Source organism: Buteo buteo, chromosome 16 (genome assembly GCF_964188355.1).
Source record: "Buteo buteo chromosome 16, bButBut1.hap1.1, whole genome shotgun sequence".
Taxonomy (NCBI): Eukaryota; Metazoa; Chordata; class Aves; order Accipitriformes; family Accipitridae; genus Buteo; species Buteo buteo.
The window spans coordinates 1867920-1890507 of NC_134186.1; the positions used below are offsets into that span (position 1 = coordinate 1867920).

At 65.9% G+C, this 22588-nt stretch overlaps 1 protein-coding gene across 3 annotated transcripts in view; it reads left to right on the top strand.

Moving 5' to 3' along the window:
• The window catches only part of DLGAP3 (DLG associated protein 3), a 28984-nt gene that overhangs the window by 975 nt on the left and 5421 nt on the right, over positions 1–22588 (top strand). The window contains exons 1-6 of one of the 3 annotated variants that reach the window (XM_075048703.1): positions 7312–7463; positions 16086–16169; positions 18962–20063; positions 21117–21322; positions 21863–21977; positions 22112–22346. In XM_075048703.1, coding sequence (XP_074904804.1) covers positions 19020–20063; positions 21117–21322; positions 21863–21977; positions 22112–22346 — 1600 coding nt within the window. In that variant the 5' untranslated portion in view covers positions 7312–7463; positions 16086–16169; positions 18962–19019. Of the gene's footprint in view, positions 1–7311; positions 7464–16085; positions 16170–18961; positions 20064–21116; positions 21323–21862; positions 21978–22111; positions 22347–22588 lie in introns of those variants that run through there. The other 2 variants (XM_075048702.1, XM_075048704.1) reach the window with 2 other exon arrangements.

Sequence of the window (22588 nt, forward strand, 5' to 3'; positions counted from 1 at the left end):
AGCAAGTTGGCGCTGGGACCGCTCGTCTCTCTCCATCCCGTGACATCCAGCCCTGCACGTCACCTCCTTCGCAGGGTGCGGGGCCACGCTGCCCACAGGGGCTCCCTGCCTGCTCCCCGGGGCCGGGCACAAAGCTCCGAGTGGGCAGAAAGGGACAGAGCCGGGCTGTTGGGTGCCGGCTGCCCCTGTAGGAGCCCAGGCTGGGAGCAGGTGGCCTCCCTTGGGGTAAATCGGTGCAGGATCTGGCCAGCAGCGCAGATTCTCCTTTAGGAAATGGATGTCATTTCCCATCTATCTGGGTTCCTCGCCCCTGTGCTCCCACTGTCATCCCACACACGTCCGTGGCTCCCAGACCTTGAGGACCCCGTCTGCTGGGGGATGGAGTGGGGGGATGGCCACAGGGAGACGGCCACGGCCACGCTCAGGAGGTTGGAAGGAGGCATGTCGGCCCTTCCAAAGCATTATTCGAGCGCCAGCAGGGCTGAGAGGGAAAAAAATAGCCATCAAAGTGACCGTGGAGCATCTGAGCTGGAGGGGCCCCTCTTGGCTGCGGGGGCAGCGACAGCACCGGCGCGGGGCGGCACAGCCGAGAGCTGTGTTTGGGGCTGCCTTGGGCATTGTTACCCCACCGAGCCTGGGCACCAGGACCGGCTCTGGGCGTCCCTGCTGCAGAGAATGGGGTGACAAAACCACGGCATCCCCATCCACCCTGGGCGAGTTGGTGCCGAGCCCTCGGTGCCCAAACCTCCCTCCTGAGAGCCAGGTCTTGTGCTATGTGTGGGCTGGAGGAGCAGCACCCAGCCCCCCCAGCCCTCCTGCCGCCTGGCCCCTGCCAGCCTAGGCAAGGCACGAGGAGGGAGTGGAGGGCAGTGGGGAGCCCAGGCTGGGGGGTCCGGGGGGGGACCTTTTCTTCAGCCTCTCCATCAGTAGCTTGGAGGCAGAGCCGTGCCGGGACCTGCGGGACACAGGGCTCGTGCGGGAGCCACGAGACTGGTGGCCGTGCTGCTGCGTTAAGTCTCCATGGGTCTGCCCACCTGTGAGGGCAGGATCAGGCCCCGCGCTGGGGCCTCGTGCCCAGGTGGTGCTGCTGCGGCTGGGGCTGGGGCTCCAGATCCAGGTTTTGCAGACGCTTGTGTCTCTCTGACAAGCTGATCCGAAACCCTGGATCCCACCCAGCCAGAAATTTGGATCTGGAGCCAAAGGTGACTCTTGGCCCTTATTGCCATCACGGGCGAAGCTAAAATCTGGATCTGAGCGGCGACACGAGGAGCCTGGATCCTGCTCAGGAGCTGAACGTGTGGCTCGTGCTCCTTCTGCCCATCAAATTGGATTTCCTGAAATAGCCTGTTGAAGACCAGAGCTCGGCAGGGACCGAATGACAGGTCACCAGGGGTGTGGAAGCCCCACCACGATCCTGGCTGCCTGCTTCAAGACGTTGGCAGCCAGCAATAATAGTAATATACGGTGCCATTGCCGGGAGAGCGCAGCGCTGGAGAGCTAAGAATAGCAGGCGAGACGTGCCGGCAGCCGGGGGACTCGCAGGGAGGGCCGGGGGCCGGGGTTGCGCCGTCAGACGTGTGCCGGCCGACATCCCGGTGATGGGGTGGCTGGAGGTGGCAGCCTCCCTCCCTCGCAGGGGGGAGGACATCCCCGCGGTGCAGGTGGCACGGGGCACGGCAGGTGCCAGCGGAAGGCAAGGGGACGGGGACGTGCCGAGCGGCGCCCGGTGCCGCCGACCCTGCGTAGCGCCCTTCAGCGTGGCCTCGGGGCTCTGCCGTCCCCGAGAGCCGCCGGGCGTAATGCCTGTGCTGCCAAAGTGGCCTCGGGATTGTGGCCCTCTCGATGGCCCTGTGATGCCCGGTCCCCCTACGAGCAGCAGCGTAGGGGGGTCACCTGGGATCCAAGGAGGGGGCAAGGCTCTGATCTCAGCACCCCACGCTCACTTCCCCCAGGCTGGGCAGGATCGAGCTCCTTCTGCTCCCCCTGCCCTGCCCAGTGCCCAGCAGCTCGTCCCCAGGGCCGTACGGAGTTGGCCGTGGGGGGACAGAGAGGACACGGCTGCCACGGGCACACGAGCCGAGCCACGGGGAGGTTGGGCTGCTCTCTGCCAGCCGTGGCGGTGGCACGTGGCAGCAGAGCAAGTGGCTGTCAGATTAAGGAGAATTAATTTGTACTTTCCCCATTTCCATGGGGCTGGGGGTGCTGCAGGTGCCCAGTGTCCCCCTCCCATGAGCAACTGTGCTCCCACAGCTCCTGTGTCAGCACCTCTACAACCTGCCCTCAATCCTAATTAGATTTTCCACGTCCCCCCCCCCCCCCCCGCAGCTCACTCCTCCCCAAATGCTGGAGCGGGAAGGAGCCATGACATGGTTTCTAATCAGCTTCTGAATCCAGATATCTCTTGGCTGTTGTTAGAGGAGGCTTTTCACAGCCTTTGTCTGGTGCTGCCCGAGCAGGGTGCTGCTCTGTGGTTCCCCTTGAAGCCGTGGCGGCAGGCGATGCCGGCGCCCTGGGGAGCGAGCCACTCAGCACGGTACACGGAGGCAGCCGGGAGACCCTACAGAAACACGGCGCTGTTTGGAGCCGGACACTTGCAAGAGCATCACCAGCACCCCCAGATCCTGCCAAGCGCGGCCGGGTGGGAGCCAAAGCGGGCAGCCTCCCCACCGCAACCTGGGGCCGGTGGGCGCTGGGGCTGCCACGTGGTGCAGCGGTGCTGTGCCGGCGGTGCCAGCCGCTCCTGGCAAGCACGGAGCGCCGCTGCTGCTGTTTTCCTGGGGCTCGTTCTGCTTTGGTCCCGCGGGGCTGGGCGGCGGGTGCGGGAGCTGGGCAACGTGCCCCGTGTGCCTGTCCTGGCGCAGCTCCGCTGCGGCCGGTGCGTTGCTGGATTTGGCTCCTTCCCCGGCACATGGACCTCGTCAGCAGCGAGTTGTGGCTCTGAGTGAAGCCAGGGGATGCAAACACTTCCCAGCGCTGCCAAGCCCCAATTAATAGCCTGTGAATCATGATGCTGTTGGAAGAGCAGATGTTTGTGGCATGGTTGCCAGCGCTCGGCGTTTCACCGAGGGTCTGTTTGGCCTTAAACCGGCAGCTTCGGGTGGCAGGCGGCGGTGGTAGGAGTCTCGCTGCCTGCCTGGCCCTCTCCCCCAGCGGGGCCGGGAGCTGTTTGGGCTGGGAATTAGCTGAAGTTTTTGGTGGGCAGAGCAGAGCGGGAGAACAGCCTGTCTGTGGGCGTGTGGGGGTGCCGCTTCAGAGCGAGAGGACTGTGAAGGCTGAAGGTACCGAATCCCAGCATGACTCCCAGTGGGGGACCTGCTGGTGTCCCATCCCCAGCGCTGTGGCATCAGCCTGGGACACCCCCTGTCTCCCCAAGAGGCTGGAGGGGCTGTGGTGGGACTGGGAGCCCTGGGCCCATCGGTTTGGGGATGGTGAACTTGTTGTTACTGGGGCAACACTGCATGTCTCGGATGTGGCAGCCCCCGCCGTGGTGGGGCAGCTCAGCTGGGTCGGTGTCCCCAGCCGGTGGGTCGGGGGGAGACCCAGCGGCGGTTGATGCACCCCAGGTCGGTGCCATCGGTGCCACGGGTGCAGCTGAGCCGAGAGACAGTCTCGGTGTTCCATGTCACGACACGCATCTGCCCCGGGCTCCCCCGGGCCTTCTCTGGGTGGGGGGGGAGTTGGGGACAGCCCCGTGCCGGGGGAGCCGCGGTGGGTGGCGGGGGGGTGCGGGTGTGCGGGGGACCGGCGGGGGCGAGGGCTGCGCGCAGGTGCCTGCGGGGTGCAGAGGAGCGCGTGGGCGGGGGGCGTGGGGACGCGGCGGGGTGGGAGCAGCGAGGGTGCGGGGTGCGCGGCACCGCAGCGGTGCGGGAGCAGCCGGGCACGCGTGGCCATCCAGGTGCACAGGGATGCAGCGGTGCGGAGCGTCCGTCCGGGGCTGTGTGTCCGTCCGGGCGCGCGGGGCTGCGCGTCTGTCCGTCCGCGCGTGGCGACGCGGCGGGGCGGTGCGTGGGCGTACGGGCGCTGCTGGCGTAGGCAGCCCCCTTCCCCGGGGGTGCGTGGCTGTGTGCGGGGGTGGCCGGAGCGCGCCGGGGAGCGCGCGTGGGTGTGTCCCAAGCGTGCAGGGGCGCCGGCTCCGCCACCGCCTCTCGCCGGCTGGAAGGTGCCGATGTTGGCCCAGGCGCTGGGAGCGTGGCCACCGCCACGCTGCCGTGGGTGGCCGTGACCCCGGGGATGCCTCCGGCCGGGCCAGCAGCCGCACGCTACATGGCCTAACCTGGGCATGGGAAGCTCGCAGGGATTTCGCAGAAAGAGAGCGAAGCCAGCCACGGCGCCGCTTCCGTCCTCCGGCTACTGCCGAGCCCAGGTGGGCAACTTCATGGCTTAGCAGCAGCGGCAGGGTGAGTGGGGCGGTGGGGGCAAGAGAAGGGGCTGCTGGGCAGGAGGGGAGAGGGCCTGGCTCCGTACAGGGGGGGTCCATGCTTTGCAGAGCCCCTCTCCAGGGAGAGCCCCGCTTTGTGCCCAGCGGTGCTGGTGCAGCCGAGTCCCCCCTAGCCTGGCAGAATGGGAGCCCCCCCAGGCAGCCCGCACCCCCGTGCAGAGCCGCTCCTAACCCTTTCCTGGCCGAATCCTCCTCCCTGGCAGCCACCTCCTCGTCTCGGTGTGCAGCGTATGGCTCCCGGCCAGCCCTTGCCCAGGCAAGCCCCGGCACAGCCTTGAAGCTCGCCTGGCTGGGATGGGGAGCTCCCCTCCCTTTCCCTGCAGCCCTGAGCTGGGTTGGGGGCTGTGTCTGCTGGGGCGGGGGGCTGTGCACGTTGCGGGGTGTGTGCTGGGGCTGGGGGCCAGGGTCTGTGCACATCGGGGTCGGGGGCTGCGTGCGCTGGGGCTGCGCACGCTGCGGGTGGCAGCCTGGGCTGAGCTCACCCTTGGGGTCCAGCCAGGGTCAACCCACCACACGCCATCAGCCCTGGGGTGGTCTCAGTTCGGGCGTTTGCTCAGGATGAGGGGGGTGAGACCCTGTTGCTCCAGGCCCAGCTCTGAACGGGGCCACGCCGCGCTGGCTCTCCCCAGGTCGTGCCCCGCTGGGGTCCATGGCCGGCTGCAGGGAAAGGGAGGAGGGAGTGGGCTCTGTGCGGGGGAGGCTTTGCTGCATGCTCAGAGCTGGGGGGACGTGCTGGCCTTGCCCGAGCCCCCCGTGGGGTGGGTGTTCATTTGCCTGCCCGTTGCATTCCAGACAGCAGAGCCGGGAGCTGAGTCCCAGGGTGACTGGGCTGAGCGTGTCCTGGCAGCGCGGGGAGCGGGGCAGGGCTGCACCTCCATGTGTGCGAGAGACGGGGTCCCCTCTGCGGTGTCTGTGTGTCGGGCCACGGATGGAACCAGGGAGCCCCGGGTCTGCCTGCCTGCCAGACGGCCCCGCTGCCAGGGAGCGGCACAGCTGGTGCTGACATCTGTGCGTCGAGGCCTGCCTGTCTTCAGTTCACTCCTTGGCACAGTCACAGCGGCAGTCGTGTCGAAAGACACCCTCTGTGCCTTTCCGTGGTTTTCCCCCACCACCTTGCCTCTCCACGAGACGAACCTGTATTCTTCGTTGTGTTTTCATGGAGGGGAAACTGAGGCAGGAGGGAGGGAAGTAGCAGAGCCCTCTCCCGATCCCCACCATCCTCAGGCTCAATCCCACGCCTCACCCTGGATTGTTTTCTCCTGCCAAGTTATGCCAAGAGCCAGGTGGAAGCAAGGGCATCCCAGGACACAGCTCCCGGCCGTGTCTGCCCGGGGCCCTGGAGCCGCCCGGCTGCTCCTGCCGCCGCCTGGCGCGTCCCTGGCCTGGGGCTGCAAGAGGGGCTGGTGGCGGGGCTGTGGGGCGGCTGTCTGTGGTGCGTGCTGCCGGGCGGTGTGATGGCAGTTGTGGTCATGGTGGCTGTGGTGGCTGTGGCAGTAGTGGCCATTGTGGCCGTGGTGGCCATGGTGGCAGTGGTGGTCATGGTGGCCACAGTGACCATTGTAGCTGTGGTGGCCATTGTGGCCGCGGTGGCCATTGTGGCTATGGTGGCCATGGTGGCAGTGGTGGCCATGGTGACTGCGGTGGCCATTGTGGCAGTGGTGGCCATTGTGGCCATGGTGGCCGCGGTGGCCGTGGTGGCAGTGGTAGCCATGGTGGCCGCGGTGGCCATGATGGCAGTGGTGGCCATGGTGGCTGTGGTGGTCACGATGGCAGTGGTGGCCATTGTGGCCATGGTGGCAGTGGTGGCCATGGTGGCTGTGGTGGTCACGATGGCAGTGGTGGTCACGATGGCAGTGGTGGCCATTGTGGTCACGATGGCAGTGGTGGCCATGGTGGCTGTGGTGGTCACGATGGCAGTGGTGGCCATGGTGGCTGCGGTGGTCACGATGGCAGTGGTAGCCATTGTGGCAGTGGTGGCCATGGTGGCAGTGGTGGCCATGGTAGCTGTGGTGGCCACAATGGCAGTGGTGGCCATGGTGGCCGTGGTGGCCACGATGGCAGTGGTGGCCATTGTGGCCATAGTGGCTGTGGTGGTCACGATGGCAGCGGTGGCCATGGTGGCCGTGGTGGCCATGGTGGCGGTGGTGGCCACGGTGGCAGTGGTGGCCATGGTGGCGGTGGCCGCGGTGGCCGCGGCGGGCGGGCGCTGTCCGCGGTGCTGATGGCGGCGGCGCCGCCCGCCCGGCCGGGAGCAGGGGCAGCGCGTCCCGACCCCTCCTCGGTTCCCCCCCCCGGGGGTCCCGCCGGGCGCGCTGGGGGGCTCGGGGTCGGTCCCCGCTCCCCTGGGGCACGTCCCGGCCTGCCCCTGCCCTTTGATGCGCGGCAGCGGCAGACGGGGCCGGCGGGACGCGGCAGCCACCCCGCTCCCTGCCTGCCGGGCCGGGCAGGGCCCCCCCGCCGCCGGGCGCTGCCGGTCGCCCCCGCCGCGCAGGTCGGACGGGGTCGGGGTGGAGAGCGGGGCACCCGGGGACGTGGGCCAGCGTGGCTCCATCCCGCCCTGCCGGCTTTAGGGCAGGCCGGAGAGGTGCTGCCGGCTCTGCTGGGTGAGCCCGGGTGGGCGCAGGGAGGGGGGGGTCGATGCGCCGCTGCTGGCTGGGGACCCTGCGCCCCCCCCCCAGCCCCGAGCCGTGTCCCCCCACCACGGTGCCGGTGTCAGCGCTCCCAGAACAAAATGTCAAACCATGCAAATGAGGCTGCGGGAGCAGCTGATTGAAGGGCCCTGCCCCGCCTCGGAGTTGCAATCAAATATGCAAATGGCTCCCGAGGAGGCTAGTGAAGGCTATTAATAGCGGGGAACGAGGCTGCGAGAAAGCGTGGCGTTCCTTCAGAGGATGAGGCTGGGGGGGCTGAGCTGGCTCGGCTTCTCCCTCCGTCCGGCACGTGCCACCCGGGCAGGCACCCGTCTCTTTGCCGATGCCCTGGATGGGGTGGCGGGTGGTCCCTGCAGGGACCCCATGGACACCAGGTATCGCTTTGGCCGCCGTGACCCTTTGCAGGGTGGGTGCTCCCCGTGGCCTGGGCTCCTGCCCGGCGTCCTGTGCGAACGGTGCGTGTCTCCGCACCGAACAGCTGGGAAGCCCCGTGGGGAAATTGCATTTGTTGAAAACGCTGGGCTGAGATTTTCCCCTTGGGGAGTCTAACCTCAAACGAGGAGGAATTAGGTACCCGGGGGGACCTGGGCACTGCTGGGGGGGGTTTACTGTGGCTCAGTCTGGTGAGGGGAGCTCAGCCTGAAGCAGGCATCACTGTTTCAGTGTAGGGAGGGAGGAGGGGGCTGGGGAGGGCTCCTCCCGGCGCCCCATCCTTCACCCTCTGCTTTCATCTCCTTCTCTCTCTCCTGGTTTCCTTTTGTTGCTGTCGAGGCAGAGGACGTCCCTCTCCTGCCAGCTCCAGTGTGAGCATGAGGTGGGTTCCCACCATGGCGCTGGTGGGGACTGTGCTGTCCCCAGTGTCCCCAGCCAGCACGGGGGGCTCGGTGAACTTGGGCCCCCACCACAGCCCCTCTGCCCCATCTCGTGGCTTTCGGGAGCCCGGATCCACCAGACCTTTTTAGAAAACTGTGGAATTAAGGCTGGAGACAACAGTAACTAATTATTTAAAATCTGAAACTGGAATAATTAGCCCAATTAACAGTCTCAGGTGATGTCTTATTCCATCTGATAACAGCCTGAGGAAGAGGGAAATTAATTAACGCATCAGCCTGACGTTTGTAGGTCACCACCAGCCCCTCGTGCCTGTCCGGGCGAGAGCAGGGACGGCTCAGGAGTGCCCGTCCCACTTGGTGCAAGGGGTCTGCATCTTTTGGGGGTCTCGGTGCAGGGAGGGGGGCTGCGGGTGAGCCCAGAAGCCAGTTGGGGAAGACGGGTTGGGGGCTGGTGGGTGGGGGGAGAGGGTGCCGTGGTCCAAGGCCGGGGTGATGAGCAGGGGGACGGTGCTCGGTGTCCCCTGGGGAACGCTACCAGTGCAGGTTCGTTAGCGAGGCGGCAGCTGTAGGCCTTTAAGGTTGCTGTGGAAACGCTGGTGCTCGTTACCGGGAGGAGCCTCCTGCTTTCCAGGCAGGGCCCCCCCATCACTGAGGGAGGGGGACCCCCACCCCGGCCACCTGGGACATGGTGGCACAGACCCCCGCCCGTGTCTGGGAAGGGACATGGCGAGGGCACGGCCGTGTACACGCAGGCGGGTGGCGTTGGGCGTGCAGCTCCCCGTGGGCCAGGCCCCCTCCAGCATGGACCCCTCTCCCAGCCCCAGCTTGTCCTTGGCGTGTCCGGTGGTGCCAGGCAGGGCTGCACACGCATGGACACACACGTGTGCATCCCTGCACAGCGTGGGATGCCAGCGTGCACACCTCCCCGGGCAGCGCGGCCGTGCCCCCGCACTCCCTCGGGACCCTGTCCTCGCACCTCCGCCGGCACACGGCCGTGCATGCTGCCGCCACGGGAGCGTGCACGTGTGCACGTGTACCTGCCTGTGCCCCAGCCTGGTAGCTCTGCCCAGCCTGGCACCGCGGCCGCAGTGCCGTGCTGCCTACCGTCCCCGGCACGGCACGGGGCCCACGGGGTGCAGAGCGTGCCGAGGCAGAGCCCCCGGCTGCAGCCCCGTGGGCGGCTCGGTGAGGCCTCGGTGCTGCTCTCGGCTCTTGGAGTTTTAATGAGGTAAATTGTATAAAAAGCTCCGTTTGCCCTAAATGCCCATCCCTGCGTGAAGCTGCTGCGGCGCAGCCCGGGGCCCACCCTGGGAGCTGGGCAGGGGGCTATGGGGCTGGGCACATGCTCCTGGGCTGGGCACGTGGCAGCGGCAGGAGGAGGAGGAGGAGGAGGATGAAGGCGTTTTAGCACATTTGCAATAATTTCCCTCCTCCCCCCCAAGTTTACAGCTTACCTCAGCGGCTTATCAGCCTCCAATCTCATTAAATCAGGCAAATTGTAGCATCTGATATTTTATGGAGATTAAGGTGTGCGCCCAGACTCTATAATTATCGGCAAAGATGTATTTACAATACCTTGTTGCTAGTAAACAAAAAATAACTTCAGATCAAAGCGTTTTTACAGGGAAATAAATCTGCCGATGGAGCCCCACTGCGGCGCGCGGCACGGAGACGTCGGTGCTGCCCGGGGCGGGTGGGCATTGCAGGGGGATGCGTGAGGGGCGGTTCAGGGATGTCCCTGGTCCCACGTGGCTGCTGCGGGTCCCATGTGCCGCTGCTATCCCCAGGCTGGTGCTCTGTTCCTGGGTCTCCCTTGCTGGCATCTCCCACGGGTGCCCACTGGCACCCACTCCTCCGTCCCCGGCTCCGCCAGGGATTTCCACCCCGGAGACCTCCCAGTGCCCCTGCTGACACAGGACTGGGATTTATTGGCACAAGCGTGTGAGCAGCAGCGGTAGCGCCTTGCCCCTCGATTTTTCACCACGGTGGGAACGCTGCGGATTACCGATGCGGTGATGCTGGTTTATTGCTGCCTGAAGTGGATTTATCTGCGTGGCGGGGCCTGGGCTTGCCGCTGGTGTAAATCACTGCAGGGCGGCCAGCATGAGTCCGAGCACGGTGGCTGCCTCCCGCCGGGCCAGGGCGTTCCAGCCTCCCCGGGGGTTTTCATGGCCGGGCTCCCCGTGGGGCTGTACACTGCACACCCCGACTCGGCTGCCTGGCAGCAGGCATGGCCGTCCCTTCTCTGTCTCGCTCTCCTGCCCGCTGAAACGAGAATAAAATGGTGATAATGCCACAGACGTCCTCTGGAAAGGGCTCTGAGGCAGATGAAAAGCCCTACTTAAGAGTGAGGCCATTATTATTAATAACTCGGAGCGAAGCTGTAAATTCAGCTGACACAGCTATTACGGGAAATGAACCTGCTCCCGTGCTGGATCCAAGGCTGCCCAGGCACAGGATGGGGATGGGGACAGGAGAGCGGGGCTGGATGGCCGTGGGGCTGCTGGCTGGGTCATGTCCACAGCCATTGGTGCAGCATGGCTGGAGGGGGCAAAACCTCTTGGCAGACACTGGCTCCATCTGGGCTTGCTGGGATTTCTTGGCTTTTCTGGGAAGGTCAGAGGTGTGAGGGAGGGGACCCGGAGCACGGGTCTCCCCTCAGCGGGAAAGGAGGCGGCTGAGGTTTGCGACAAGGCTGAGACCTGGCTGAAGCTCAGGACAGGGGTGACGCAGGCTGCGAGGAGCGTGGCCGGGGTTGGTGCCAGGGCTGGGTGCGGGAAGAGGGGCCACAGTGCCGCAGCCGGCACAGGGCTGAGCTGGGCAGGGCCTGCCGTGATCACCCTGGCGCAGGCTGGTTGTGCCCAGTTGGGGAGCATCCGCGGGAATTTTACGCCTCGGCAAAGGTTACATTAAAATAAAAATAACCCAGTACCATTCATCGCTAGGCGCCTGCAGCCAGGTCAGCCAAAGGCGAAGAGCTGCCGCGGCTCCTGCTCCGTCGGGATAACTTCACCTCTGGCATTGCTGCCCCATGAGCGGTGCAGCTGGGGCACCCACTGGGGGCACCCACTGGTGCCGCCGCCCTGGGGCTGATGGGCTGTGGGTACCCAGGATGGCAGAGCTGGGTGTGGGGCCGGGCAGGGGGTCCTGTGGGGGTGTGGGGTACCGCAGGGTGCCGGGGCCACGGTCTCGGGCTCGTGGTGCTGCCTGTGCCCAGCTCGGGAGCTTCTGCGGGGGAACGAGCTTTGATATAAATATCTTTTTGCTCAGCACACGACCTACTTTCCAGACAATGCCATTAGCCTCCCGACTCCCTCATTCATCTTCCACCATCCTCCCCCAGCCCGCCCCGTGGCGGCACCCGCGCCGGCACTGCACACCCAGCCGTGGTGCGGTGAGGCAGGACGGGCACCTGGCTCGGTGGCACCGGGGGGACCCCTGTGCTGGGGCTCGGGGCCAGCCAGTAGCCCCGTCCCCACGGCTGGCTGGGGGCTCTTGCTGCCTGGCCCCTGCCCCTGCTCTGGCCTTGCAGGGGGTGGCCAGGTGCCCTTTGGGGTTTCTCCACCCCGTCGCGGAGAGCGCTCAGCTCCATCATCCCTTCCTGCTGCTTCCAGCCCCATTCTTTGGCACAGTCTGTGCCCTGGCTGGCAAACGGTCTCATCCAGGGACATCCTCATCCAGGGAGAGCCTCGTTGGGGACATCCTCATCAGGGCAGGGGGGAAGTACAGCGAAGCAAGCAGCAGCCGAGCGTTGGCTCTGGGCTGGCCCATGGGCAGCATGCGGGGCCCAGGGCCCCTCCTGAGCCCCCCCCCAGAGCATCCGTGGCACTGGGGCCACACACGTGGTTCATCCGGGGACGATCCTGCAGGAGCTCCCACGTGGCAGCGGAGGCTGTGCCGCACAGTTGGCAGCTGGCGAGTGGCTGGTGGGATTAGGGGCAGGTTGGGTGCCCGGTCCCACCAGCATGGAGCTGCCCAGTCCCTGGTGTTGGCTCTGGCATCGGTTCTCCCCTGAGAGCTGGAAATGCCTCCCTGGGAGGCAGGGCAGCCCCTGGACCCACTGCCCGCACACCTCCACGTGCCCCTGGGGCCAAGCCCCCACTCCTCCCCTGCAGCTAAAATTAAATATTCAATTTGTATTGCTGGTAAATCCTGTAAATCTCTTTTATCTCTAAGCTCTTGTAGCAGGAATATCGGTGGTGTAATCTTTGCAGGGGCCTGTCCCACCACCCTTTGCAGCTCCCTGGCTCGGACCGCGCTCCCCTTTCCCCACATCTCCCCGTGGGGCGCTTTGGAGGCTGGTGACGGAGCAGGACCCCGGTGCCCACGGCAGAGTAACCCACGGCCAGAGCACCCCATGGCACCCACCCTGCCTGCGCTGCCCGCTGTGGGGGTGAGGGCGTGCGCTGTCCCCATGCTGTGCATGATGGGGATGCCAGTACCTGGGTGACCGACGTGGTCCCACCAGGATGCCCCCCCATCCCCACCATGCCCCTGGCTCACCAGCCGTGTACCCCCCCTCGCTCTGCCCCCGCGCCAGGCCTGCGCTAAGAGCATTGTGCAGAATTATGTATTTAAATATTTAGGTTTTCATCAGCTTTGCAAATTAAGCCCATCCATTAAAGCAGCAGTTTGGGTCCTCCACTGGTGAGCTGGGCTGTGCCGAGCCCGGGGCTCGCTGTGCCTGTCCCAGCCCTGGCCCCGGGGGTGGGATGCAGCCTGGGAATGGGGCAGGGTGGCCCGGAGCATCCCTGCCGGCACGGGAACCAAGGGCTCTGCTTCCTCGCCGTTCCCAGGTCCTGCTTGCTGGAAACCCTGGCCCCTGCGGCCACGTTGTGGGAAGAGCTGTGGGACGGGACAGTGCTGCAAAGGGAACCGGTTGGGATGGGTGTTATTTGAGGTTGGAGCAGAGGGTGCCACGTGCTGGGGAAAGCGGGGCACGGAGAAACACCAGTGGCAGGTGAGAGCCCTGGCACGGCTGAGCGCCTGGCAGGATTGGACCCAGGGATGGAAGGGCCAGCCCGCTCGAGGGCTCGGCAGGGACGGGCAGGGGACGGGCAGAGATCGTCTCCACTGCCGCGCTCGGCGCGAACACCGTGCCGCCCCGACCTCCCCAAAGCAGCTTTGGCGTGATCCCTGGCTTAAGTCATTACACCGTGTGGCTGGGGAGATAAGTGGCTTTTTAAGCCCAGGGAGCACGGCCCGTCCTGCTCCAACAGAGTGTGCTGCGTGCGGGTGGGGAGGGTGAAATGGCACAGCCGGGGGGGTGGTGGGGAAATGGGGTTCAGCCAGCTGGGGACCCTGGCACAGCCAGCAGCGCCTGGGGGGGCTGCCATGGCCCCCAGATGCCTGGAAAGGGTCCTCCGGTGGGGGCAGGTCTAACTCCTGGGGGATCCCTGGACCCCACCACCCGCCTGGGGCTCTGCTGGGCGCTGGAGCGGGGTGCCCGGTGGGGATGTGGGCAGAGCCCCCAGGGTGAGCGCGATGCGGGGGGATGCCCCTGCTTATCCCCTCCCTTTGCCGCAGGTGAACATTCAGCGCCTTGGTCTCACGTCGGCTCTCTGTCCCGCCGGGCTCCCCGGGGTCACCTGCACGTCCCCCCTTTCCACCAAGCACTGGAGGGGCACTGGGGGAGCGTGCCGGCTGCTGCCGGCCCCAGGCACCACGGGCAGATGTCAAGTGCGTCTGTGGGAGCGAAGCTGTCCGTGGGCATAACTGGTGATGGGTGCTTATCCGTGCGGCGCGGTGCCCGTGAACCCTGCGCCAGCTGGCGTGGGCTGGGGTCCCCGGGGCTCTGCCTGGCCTGGGGGTCCCTTCAGGGTGGTTTCATCCTGCCGCGCTGGCCGTGGGGTCCCACCTCTGGCAGTTCGCTCCCCGTGTGCCGTGTCCCGGCTCCCATGGGCAGGATGAGCATTGCTGTGGGGCCAAGGGGGCCGGAGGTGCCTGTGCCTTGGGGCAGCTCAGCCCTGCCACCCCTCCCTCTGCCCGTGCCCACCCGGGCATGCTGGCACAGCCCTTCCCCGTGCCACCTCTTTCCTTCTCGGCCAACTTCTTCACGGGCGCTGGCTGCCAGCCCCGACCGCTCCACACTTGTACGGGGCTTTTGAAGAAGTGGCTCATCCGCCAAGATCCAGGTTTGGGCTTTGCAAGGATGGAGCACCGGGCTCCCTTCTCCGCCGGCAGATTCTCCGGGATGCTCTGGCTCCCTCGCACGCCCTGGCGCAGGAGCGTGGCTCTTGCCCCGGGGGTATCGGCTCTGGGGACGAGGGTATCCGGGCGGGTGATGCTGGGCTGTGCGGGGCAGGGGGTCCCGTTCCCCCCGCGGCGGCGGCAGCTGGAGGCACCTGCGTTGTGGCGGGGAGTCCCGGTGCCGGCGGCCGCGCCGGGATCCCTGGCAGCTGGGGCGCGTCGTGGCCGTATTTCCTCGCTCTGCTCCAGGAGTAATTGCTCAGATGGGGACTTGGGGTAACTCCCATCCCTCTCACGGCATGGTAATGAGTCAAGAAGACTCAAAGACAAATGGCTCATTAAGAAGCAGTGCTGCATTGCAGGATTTTTCATCCCACCAACCGCTGCATCAGCAGAGGCAGCACCTCTCGCGCTCGCTCTCCCCAGCCCTGGAGAAGGAGCTGTCAGGCAGCCGGTGCCGGTGCCAAAATTAATCATGTGCTTAATAACCTGCCCCTCCCGTAGAACAGCCTGTCCTCAGCCTCCCGGCACACGGAGCGGGGTGGCAGCGCTGGGCTTGGGCCCTGGGGCACCGTGGGTTTCGTGGCTGGGAAGCACCCGTGCTCGGCGAGGAGGGATGTGCCGGGGCAGGGCTGAGCCAGGGGAGATGCCCCCCGGCTTTGGGGTGCCAGGGTCCCCCCAGCCCGGCTCCGTCAGGGTGCCGGCCAGCCGTGCTGGGCAGCACGATGCTGCCGGCCCCTCTTGGCGGCCTCGGTAAACACTTCTTGCTCCGCTCACATTTGCAATTCTTCAGCTGGTATTTGTCCTTCATGACTTTTTAAAAATCTTGCCTCATCCCTTATTTACAGCAGCGGCCGGTTGGTTCCTGCCGCTCGCAACCCTCTCCAGGCAGGGCCCACCTGCAGCCTGCTGGGTTTTCTTTCGTTAACAGTAATTGAGCGCGTTTGCTGCAATCTTTGCATCCCGCTCACTCCCTTTGCCCGTCCCTTTCCCCTTTCCCCTTCCCCTGGCCAGCCCTTACCTACCGGGGTGACGAACCTCTCCTTAATGACACTCTTCCCTGCCTGACACGATTAATGAACCGTCGGTGAGCTGCTTTCAGCTAATTCAACTTTTAAGAAAATAATGACTCGTCGCAGAATTATGTACTAAATTAGGCGATCTCTTACTAAGCCCCTCTTTTTTTTTCAGGCTGAGTAAATTTTACTAATACAGCCTAATAAAATAACAGAGCAATTAGTAATAAAATAAAATGTTTGCTTTCTACAATCCTTCTCGCTTATGACGAGTTGGGAAAAAGTAAATAGATTAAAAGCGTGGTGGAAACGACCTGGCAGTATTCCATATTTATTTTCTTCCGTCGACCGTAGATCAAATTTGCTCAGCTCCTAAGTGGGAAGACCACTTTTTTTTTTTTTTCCCAGGCTCCAGCTTGCGCGCGGTGCCGGGCGCTCACGCTGCGTGTTTGTTCTCTCCTGCTTTCATCCCCAGCTATAAAGATCCCCAGCAGGACCCGCGCTGGCAAAACCTCGCGCTAATTTGCAAAGCACAACGGGCCGAGCTCGTGCCTCTGCCGGGCCGGCGGCTGGAAAAAATCGCTTTGCTCACGCCAGAAAGCCGGGGTGGCGGGAGGAGGCTTTGTGGAGCATATGGCCGGATCCGGAGCAAATCAAAGTCGACGGCGAGGTGGCCGCTGGGCCGGCTCCGGCGCCCGCTGGCAGGGAATTGCATAAGAGGATGGGGCTGGGGATGGTTTTGGGGCTAAGCTGGGCGAAACACGTGTCCGCGGCCGTGCGGAGCCGTCCCCGTCGCTGCTGCCGGTACAGGCAGCGCTGCCTACGGGGCGGCCTCGGGGGAGGAGGGAAGGTTGGGCTGCTGAAAAAATACACTGGGAGTTGGGTCAGGCTGTTCTTGGGGAGGAACACCCTTGCTCTTCATCCCTGGGCTTCATCCCCCTCGTGTCACTCCCCCCAGAGCCTGCTGCCCCCGGGAGACCCAGCGTGGAGGAGCTGCCGCCGGCCGGGGCCATGAGGACAGCATCCCCCTGAGCGCTGGGCGGTAAGTGCTACCGACGGGCTTCGCCGGGACCCTGGCACACACTGCCCGCGGCTGGGGCTGCTCGGGAAGGGCAGGGGGCTGGGACACCCCCCGGGCGCAGGACCGCCAACCCCAGCTCTCGAGGTTTGACCTGGAAACGTTGGAAAACCCAGTCTTGCCCTGCGCCAGGGCGGTTTGCCGGACCCAGACGTTGTGGTGAGGTTTTTGCTGTCCCGTTGCCTCTCCGCCAGTGGTCCCAGAGCTGGAGGAAAGGTGGGGGGACCCTGGGGTCCCAGGCAAGTTCGGGGTCCTGCTGGCGCTGACCCCGGTCTCCGCAGCCCTGGGCCTCGGCACGATGCTGCCTAAAAGGCAGAGATCTCACCGGGCGGCTGCTGGGAAGCAGAGCCGCCTCTGCCAAGTGCCCCTATGGGAAATTAAGCGGGAGGCTGAATTTCGGCGTGGCCCGCAGCGCCGGGGGGCTACGGGCCCCTCTCCTCCCTGCGCTGACCCTCGTGGCAGGGAGAGACGCGGTGGGACCCGACGTCAGAGGGAAGGTGGCGGTGGGGGAATCGCCGGTGGGAGTTTCTCCAGGCTTTGGATGCAATAAAGGCAAGAAGTGAGTTATTTGTAATGGTAATTATGCTCTTCCAGTTTATCCTAGCACATAATTGTGTGGGCGGTAGGTTCCCACTGGTGGTAATTACCCTGGTGTTAAATGGCACAAAATTCAGCCGGGCTGGGTTTTTTTTTTCCCCCCTCCTTTTTGAGTCTGCGGTTCGGTGGCGCAAATCCCCTCCTTCCCGAGGGGTGCGCGGCGTGAGTGGCCTTCAGCGGGACACAGGTCCGGCTCTCGGCCGCGGCCGTCTGCCCATGAGCCGCGCTCCGGACGGTTCTCCCTGCCCCTGTGGCAGCCTGCGCTGCCCACCCTGGACGGGGGAGAGGAGCGGGCTCGGTGGCTTCTCCTGCCCTCTGCGTGTGGCCAGGACGTGGGGACGGGGACCTTGGGCGGCACAGCCTGTGCTGAGACCCGCAGGATCGGTCCCGACCCCTTCCCCATCCCTGGGGTACCCGTGGGGGGACCGACTAGTCCCTGGTCAGGGCGCAGGCGCCCGCGTGGTTTTGGTGAGCTGGTACTGGCAGGGATGGAGCATCCTTCACCGTGGCATGTCCCCATCCATTGCCTCTGCTCCGCCAATGCCCGCGGCTGCGGGAGAGCTGCGGCGCTGCCTCGCCGGCGCGGCGGCAGAACCCAGCTTTGTTTAATTCCTGCACCTGCTGAGCGCAAAAGCCCGCCGGGCTCGTGGTGACGGGCTGCTCAGCTATTTTGACTCCTTCTTCTCGCCGCAGCGGCAATATTTGGATCAGCTGAGAGCTTCCCTCCCCGAGCAGGAGATGTTAGCTCAGCCTGCGGAGGCAGAGCCGGGGCTGGGAGCCCGTCTGTCTGTCTGTCCGTCCTGCTGCCAATTGCCGGCTCCATCCCAGGGCAGAGGAGGCAGCCCCCTCCCACACCGCTGTGCCCGCTCCTCGTAGCAGCTCTCCCAGGAGGGGAGGCATTTCTTTTTGTAACAGGCTGCAGCATCCTTCAGTTAAGATGCAGCAATTAGGGAGCCTCATTAGAGCAGGAGCGTGATGGTGAGGGTGGGGGGAGAGGCACAGGACCGAGCCATCCAGCCTTGAAGCCAGGAATGAAGGTGACGGCGGAGGCTTATTAGGGCAGACGCGTTCCCCAGGTGCTGCCGTGGCCCCATCTGCCGCTCACCATGAACATGCGCTTCCCGGCCACCCCTGTGCCCCTCGGGGACCTCCAGCCCCTCTACCCTCCCGGGGCTCCTTGGGGTACATGGACCCCCCCTCACCACACACCCCCAGTGTCCCTCGTTTCCAGTCCCCACGTGTCTAACGGACCCCATGGGTCATGGGGACCGTCCCATGGTCACCTTTCCCTGCAGCCGGTCTCGCAGACGGGCTGCCTTGCAGCACCCTGCCCAAATATGGATAACAAGAGCATTAACGATGCCTGTTAATTAGCCGAGCTACACTGGAGAATAAGTAATTTCCTCATTTACAGTCATACCAAAGGCAGAGCCTTTGAGGGACTGTAAGGAAGACAAACCCCCACGGGTGCCCGCAGCTCCAGCGTCCCGGTGGCCGGCGCGGCGCTCAGCCTGGCTCGACGCCGTCTGTCCTCCTGCTTCGGCGTGGGGATGCCCCACACGCAGCATAGACATCTCCGCTCCCTGGCTTTCCATCCGGGGGTCCGGCGGGGCGGCCGGTCGAGGGTCTCCATCCCACGGCCGGGGCCGTACGGGGAGGATGGGCTGGATGGAGACATCAGAGCGCGGCCCCCCCCCGCACCCCGCGGCAGCTCATTAACGGCTCCGTGAATCGCAACGGCTGAAAAACTCAGCCAGAACGGTTTTCCTAATGGAGAAACACTTCACAATATTTGGTGTCGGAGAAGAAAACAAGTTTCTGATGATGGCAGCGTGTCCTCCCTCGCCGTCTGCAGGCCCCGTGCTGCCTGCATCGCTGCCGGCGGCGCCTTCTCCTTCCCGCTCCCCCCTTAGTGCTGCCCCCTCCGAGCAGCCAAGCCGGGGGCGACCCTCGGTGCCCGGCCCCGTGCCCCCCTTTGCCCCACGGAGAGCCGAGTTTATGGCACTCCAGCCCAGCTTCACAGGGGTTCAGCCAGGGCTGGATCCTGCCCTGGGAGCTTCCAAACCCCCTCGGTCGGTTCCCGCGGGACAGCCCCAACGTTTCGCCGGCGGTGGGGCGCAGAGGGGAGCGTGATGCCGTGCCTGTCCCTGTCCCCACAGATGAGCCCGCAGGGATGACCCTGCAAGATGCCGAGGCTATGGGGTGGGTGCTGACACGATGAAGGGCTACCATGGGGAGCGTAGCCAGGCACAGCCCTCCTCCGGCCACCGCTGCCGCTGCATCCCAGAGGACTGCGAGCACCCCGCCGACTACGTCCAGCACGGCCCCGAGGGCCGGCCGCCGTACCTCCTCAGCCCCAGCGAGCCGTGTTCCCTGGAGCATCCCTACTGCCCGGCGCGGAGCCCCGGCGCGGCCGGCGAGTGCCCGGGCGGTCCCCTGAGCGAGCCGCCCTCCGCCAGCGCCAGCAGCACCTTCCCGAGGATGCACCACGCGCAGCAGCAGCAGCAGCAGCAGCAGCAGCCCTACGACTCCTGCGACGAATGCATGGCGACCGCCCACCCCGCCAGCAAGATCAACCGCCTGCCCCCCACGCTGCTGGACCAGTTCGAGAAGCAGCTGCCGCTGCACCACGACGGCTTCCACACGCTGCAGTACCCCCGGGCCGGCGGCGCCGAGCCCCGCAGCGAGAGCCCCAGCCGCATCCGCCACCTCGTCCACTCCGTCCAGAAGCTCTTCGCCAAGTCCCACTCCCTGGAGGCGCCGGCCAAGCGGGACTACAACGGCGCCAAGATGGACGGCCGCGGGGACGGCTACCACCACCACCACCACCACCACCACCATCACCACCACCACCAGTCCCGCCACGGCAAGCGCAGCAAGAGCAAGGACCGCAAGGTGGACTCCCGGCACCGGTCCAAGATGATGGGCTGGTGGAGCTCCGACGACAACCTGGACAGCGACAGCAGCTACATGGTGTCCGGCCGGCACGCTGCCGAGCAGGGCACCCAGTACTGCGTGGACGCTCCCGAAAGTGCCTTCAGAGACTTGACCTTGAAGAGTCTAAAGGGCGGCGGGGAAGGAAAATGCCTGGCCTGTGCCGGCATGTCCATGTCACTGGACGGCCAGACGCTCAAGAGGAGCGCCTGGCACACCATGACCGTCAGCCAAGCCCGCGAAGCCTACCCCAGCGCCGGCGGCACCGAGAAGACCTTGATGCTTCAGGAAGCAAAGGCCAAAGACCGAGCGTACCAGTACCTGCAGGTGAGGGGCCAGGCAAGTTGGGGGGGCTGCCGCCCCGGGGACCGCGGCCGGCGATGCCGTGGGGCGAGCTGGGGCTGGCACCCTCCATCCCAGCAGCCCAAGGCGCCCTGGGGATGCTCCAGCTCTGCTCCACGTCCCCAGCACCCGTGACCCGTCCCCCGGGGTCCCGTGCCGGTCCCCGCTGTCCCCTCACCGGTGGCGTGAAGCCCCATCTGCCATCTCCTGCCCCGTGCCCGCTGGACCTGGGGTCGGACCAGTTCTGTCGGCTCGGGACTGTCGGCAGCCCCGCTCCCGCTCCCTCCTGGCGGCTTTTATCCCGCTTGCGCCTGGCCGGGTGCCACCGCCTGCCTCGTCACCGGGCTCCCTTCTAGGTCACCCCCCCCCCCCCTTCCAATTAAAAAACTAATTAACTCTTCTCTCCCTTTCCCGGGGGAAGGAGACAGGGAGCGGCAATGCCGCGTTGGCCGGGGGCTGGGGGCGTCCGGGGCCTCTCTCTGCCCATAGCGGGGGCATCAGGGCAGGGTACCATCCCCACCACCCTCCCCGTGGGGGCCGGGGGACACCGTCCCCCTGCTGCAGCCCGGTAAGGACCCCGTAGCGCTAGCGTCAGCGGCGCGTGGCGGGACCAGCGGCCGCTACGTCAGCCGGGTGGCTGCACTGGCATGGGTGGGATTTGGCCCAGCCGTGCCTGCCGGGCAGGGGGCTACGAGGTGGGAGCGCCTGCACCGCCGTGCGTTTTAGGATCGGACCCCCCCATGGGGCACGGGGAGCCGTGGCTGTTAGGAGGGATCAGCTCTCCTGCATTTATGGGTTTTCCCAGGGGGTCAGAACCCCCGGGGTCTGTCCCTGCAGCACTGGGGTGCTGCGGGGAGGGCAGGGGAGCCATGCAGCACATGCACCGGCCCTGGGCCGTGCACACGTGCTGGGTTTGGGCCACGCGCGCGTGCCAGGCTCGGGCTGGCACGTGCCACGTGGCAGGCGCGGGGCTCGGCCGTGCGTCCCGACCGCGGGACCGCGGCCACCGCGTCCTCCCACGCTTGCCTCCCGCTCCAGGTGCCGCAGGACGAGTGGAGCGGGTACCCAGCGGTGGGCAAGGACGGGGAGATTCCCTGCCGGCGGATGCGCAGCGGCAGCTACATCAAGGCCATGGGCGATGAAGACAGCGCCGACTCGGACGCCAGCGCCAAAATATCGCCCAGGGCAGCCACGCGGCGAGACAGCTACCGCCGCTCCTCCAGCGCCGACCAGGCCAGGACCAAGTAAGGGCTGTCGCCTCCCGGCCCCGTCTCAGCACCGCGGGCAGCAGTGGGACCGTGGGCTGGGGCTCCCCAGGAGGACGAGAGGCATCGTCCTCGCTCACGGCCGCGCTCCCCAGGAGGACGAGAGGCATCGTCCCGCGCTCCCCAGCGCAGCAGCACCGAGCCCTGCCCTTTGGCGGGCACCGGAGGGGACGTGGCTGTGCTGGGCTTCGGGGTGGGACCCACTGCTGCAGCCACGTGCAGAGGTTGGGGAGAAGATGCACGTTTGAAAGGAGACGACTGGGATGCGCCCCAGTCCCGGCGGGTGACAGGCTGGCTCCTCGTCCCTGGCCCCACGTCCCAGAGCGGGCACGTAGCCTTCTGGCAGCCCTGCACTGCTGGGGGACGGCTCCGTACCCCCAGGACAGCGTTTTGGGGCAGTTAGGAGTGGGGACAGCGGTGGTGGCCGGCGGGAGCATCGCCGCGGCTGCGTTTCCAAATGCTCTGCTTGAATGTGTTGCTTTTGGTGCGATCCCTTCTATTCCCACTGTCTCTCATTAGGTTTGCAAGTAGGCACTATTCTGATTCATATATCTGTAACTGTCCCAGCTGCTGCACGCCACCGCGAATGCTCCCGCGGGGACAGGGCTACGGGCGTTCCTTCACCACCGGCCAGGTAGGGTCCCACGTCGCGGGCGCTGTGGGGCAGGTTGGGGCACGGGGTGGGGGGCAGCAGAAGTCCCTCTGAGCATCTCCTGCCCCACTCGACCCCATCTCACCGCCCCCAGCCTCACCCACCGCTCTCCCCAGATCAACGACGAGCTCAACCACCAGTTCGAGGCCGTCTGCGAGTCGGTTTTCGGCGAGGTGGAGTCGCAGGCCGTGGAGGCACTGGACCTGCCCGGCTGCTTTCGCATGCGGAGCCACAGCTACCTGCGGGCCATCCAGGCGGGCTGCTCCCAGGACGACGACTGCCTCTCGCTCTTTTCCATGTCGGCCCCCGCCGGGCCGCCCATCACCAGCAGCATCCTGAAGCCCAGCACTTGTGAGTCCCGGGGGTTGGCGGGGGCTCGGCCGCGTGAGGGACCCCCGCATCTCCCTGCTTGCAAACGTGGGCGCCTGCCAAGGGCTGCCGCTGCCCCCCCGTCCTGCCCCGCGCAGCCCCCCGGCACAAGGCGTGAGCATCCCGCTTAGGGCATGAGCATCCCGCTCAGGGCACGAGCATCTTGCTCAGGGCACGAGCATCCCGCTCCCAGCTCAGCACCGGCACGGGGCACGAGCATCCTG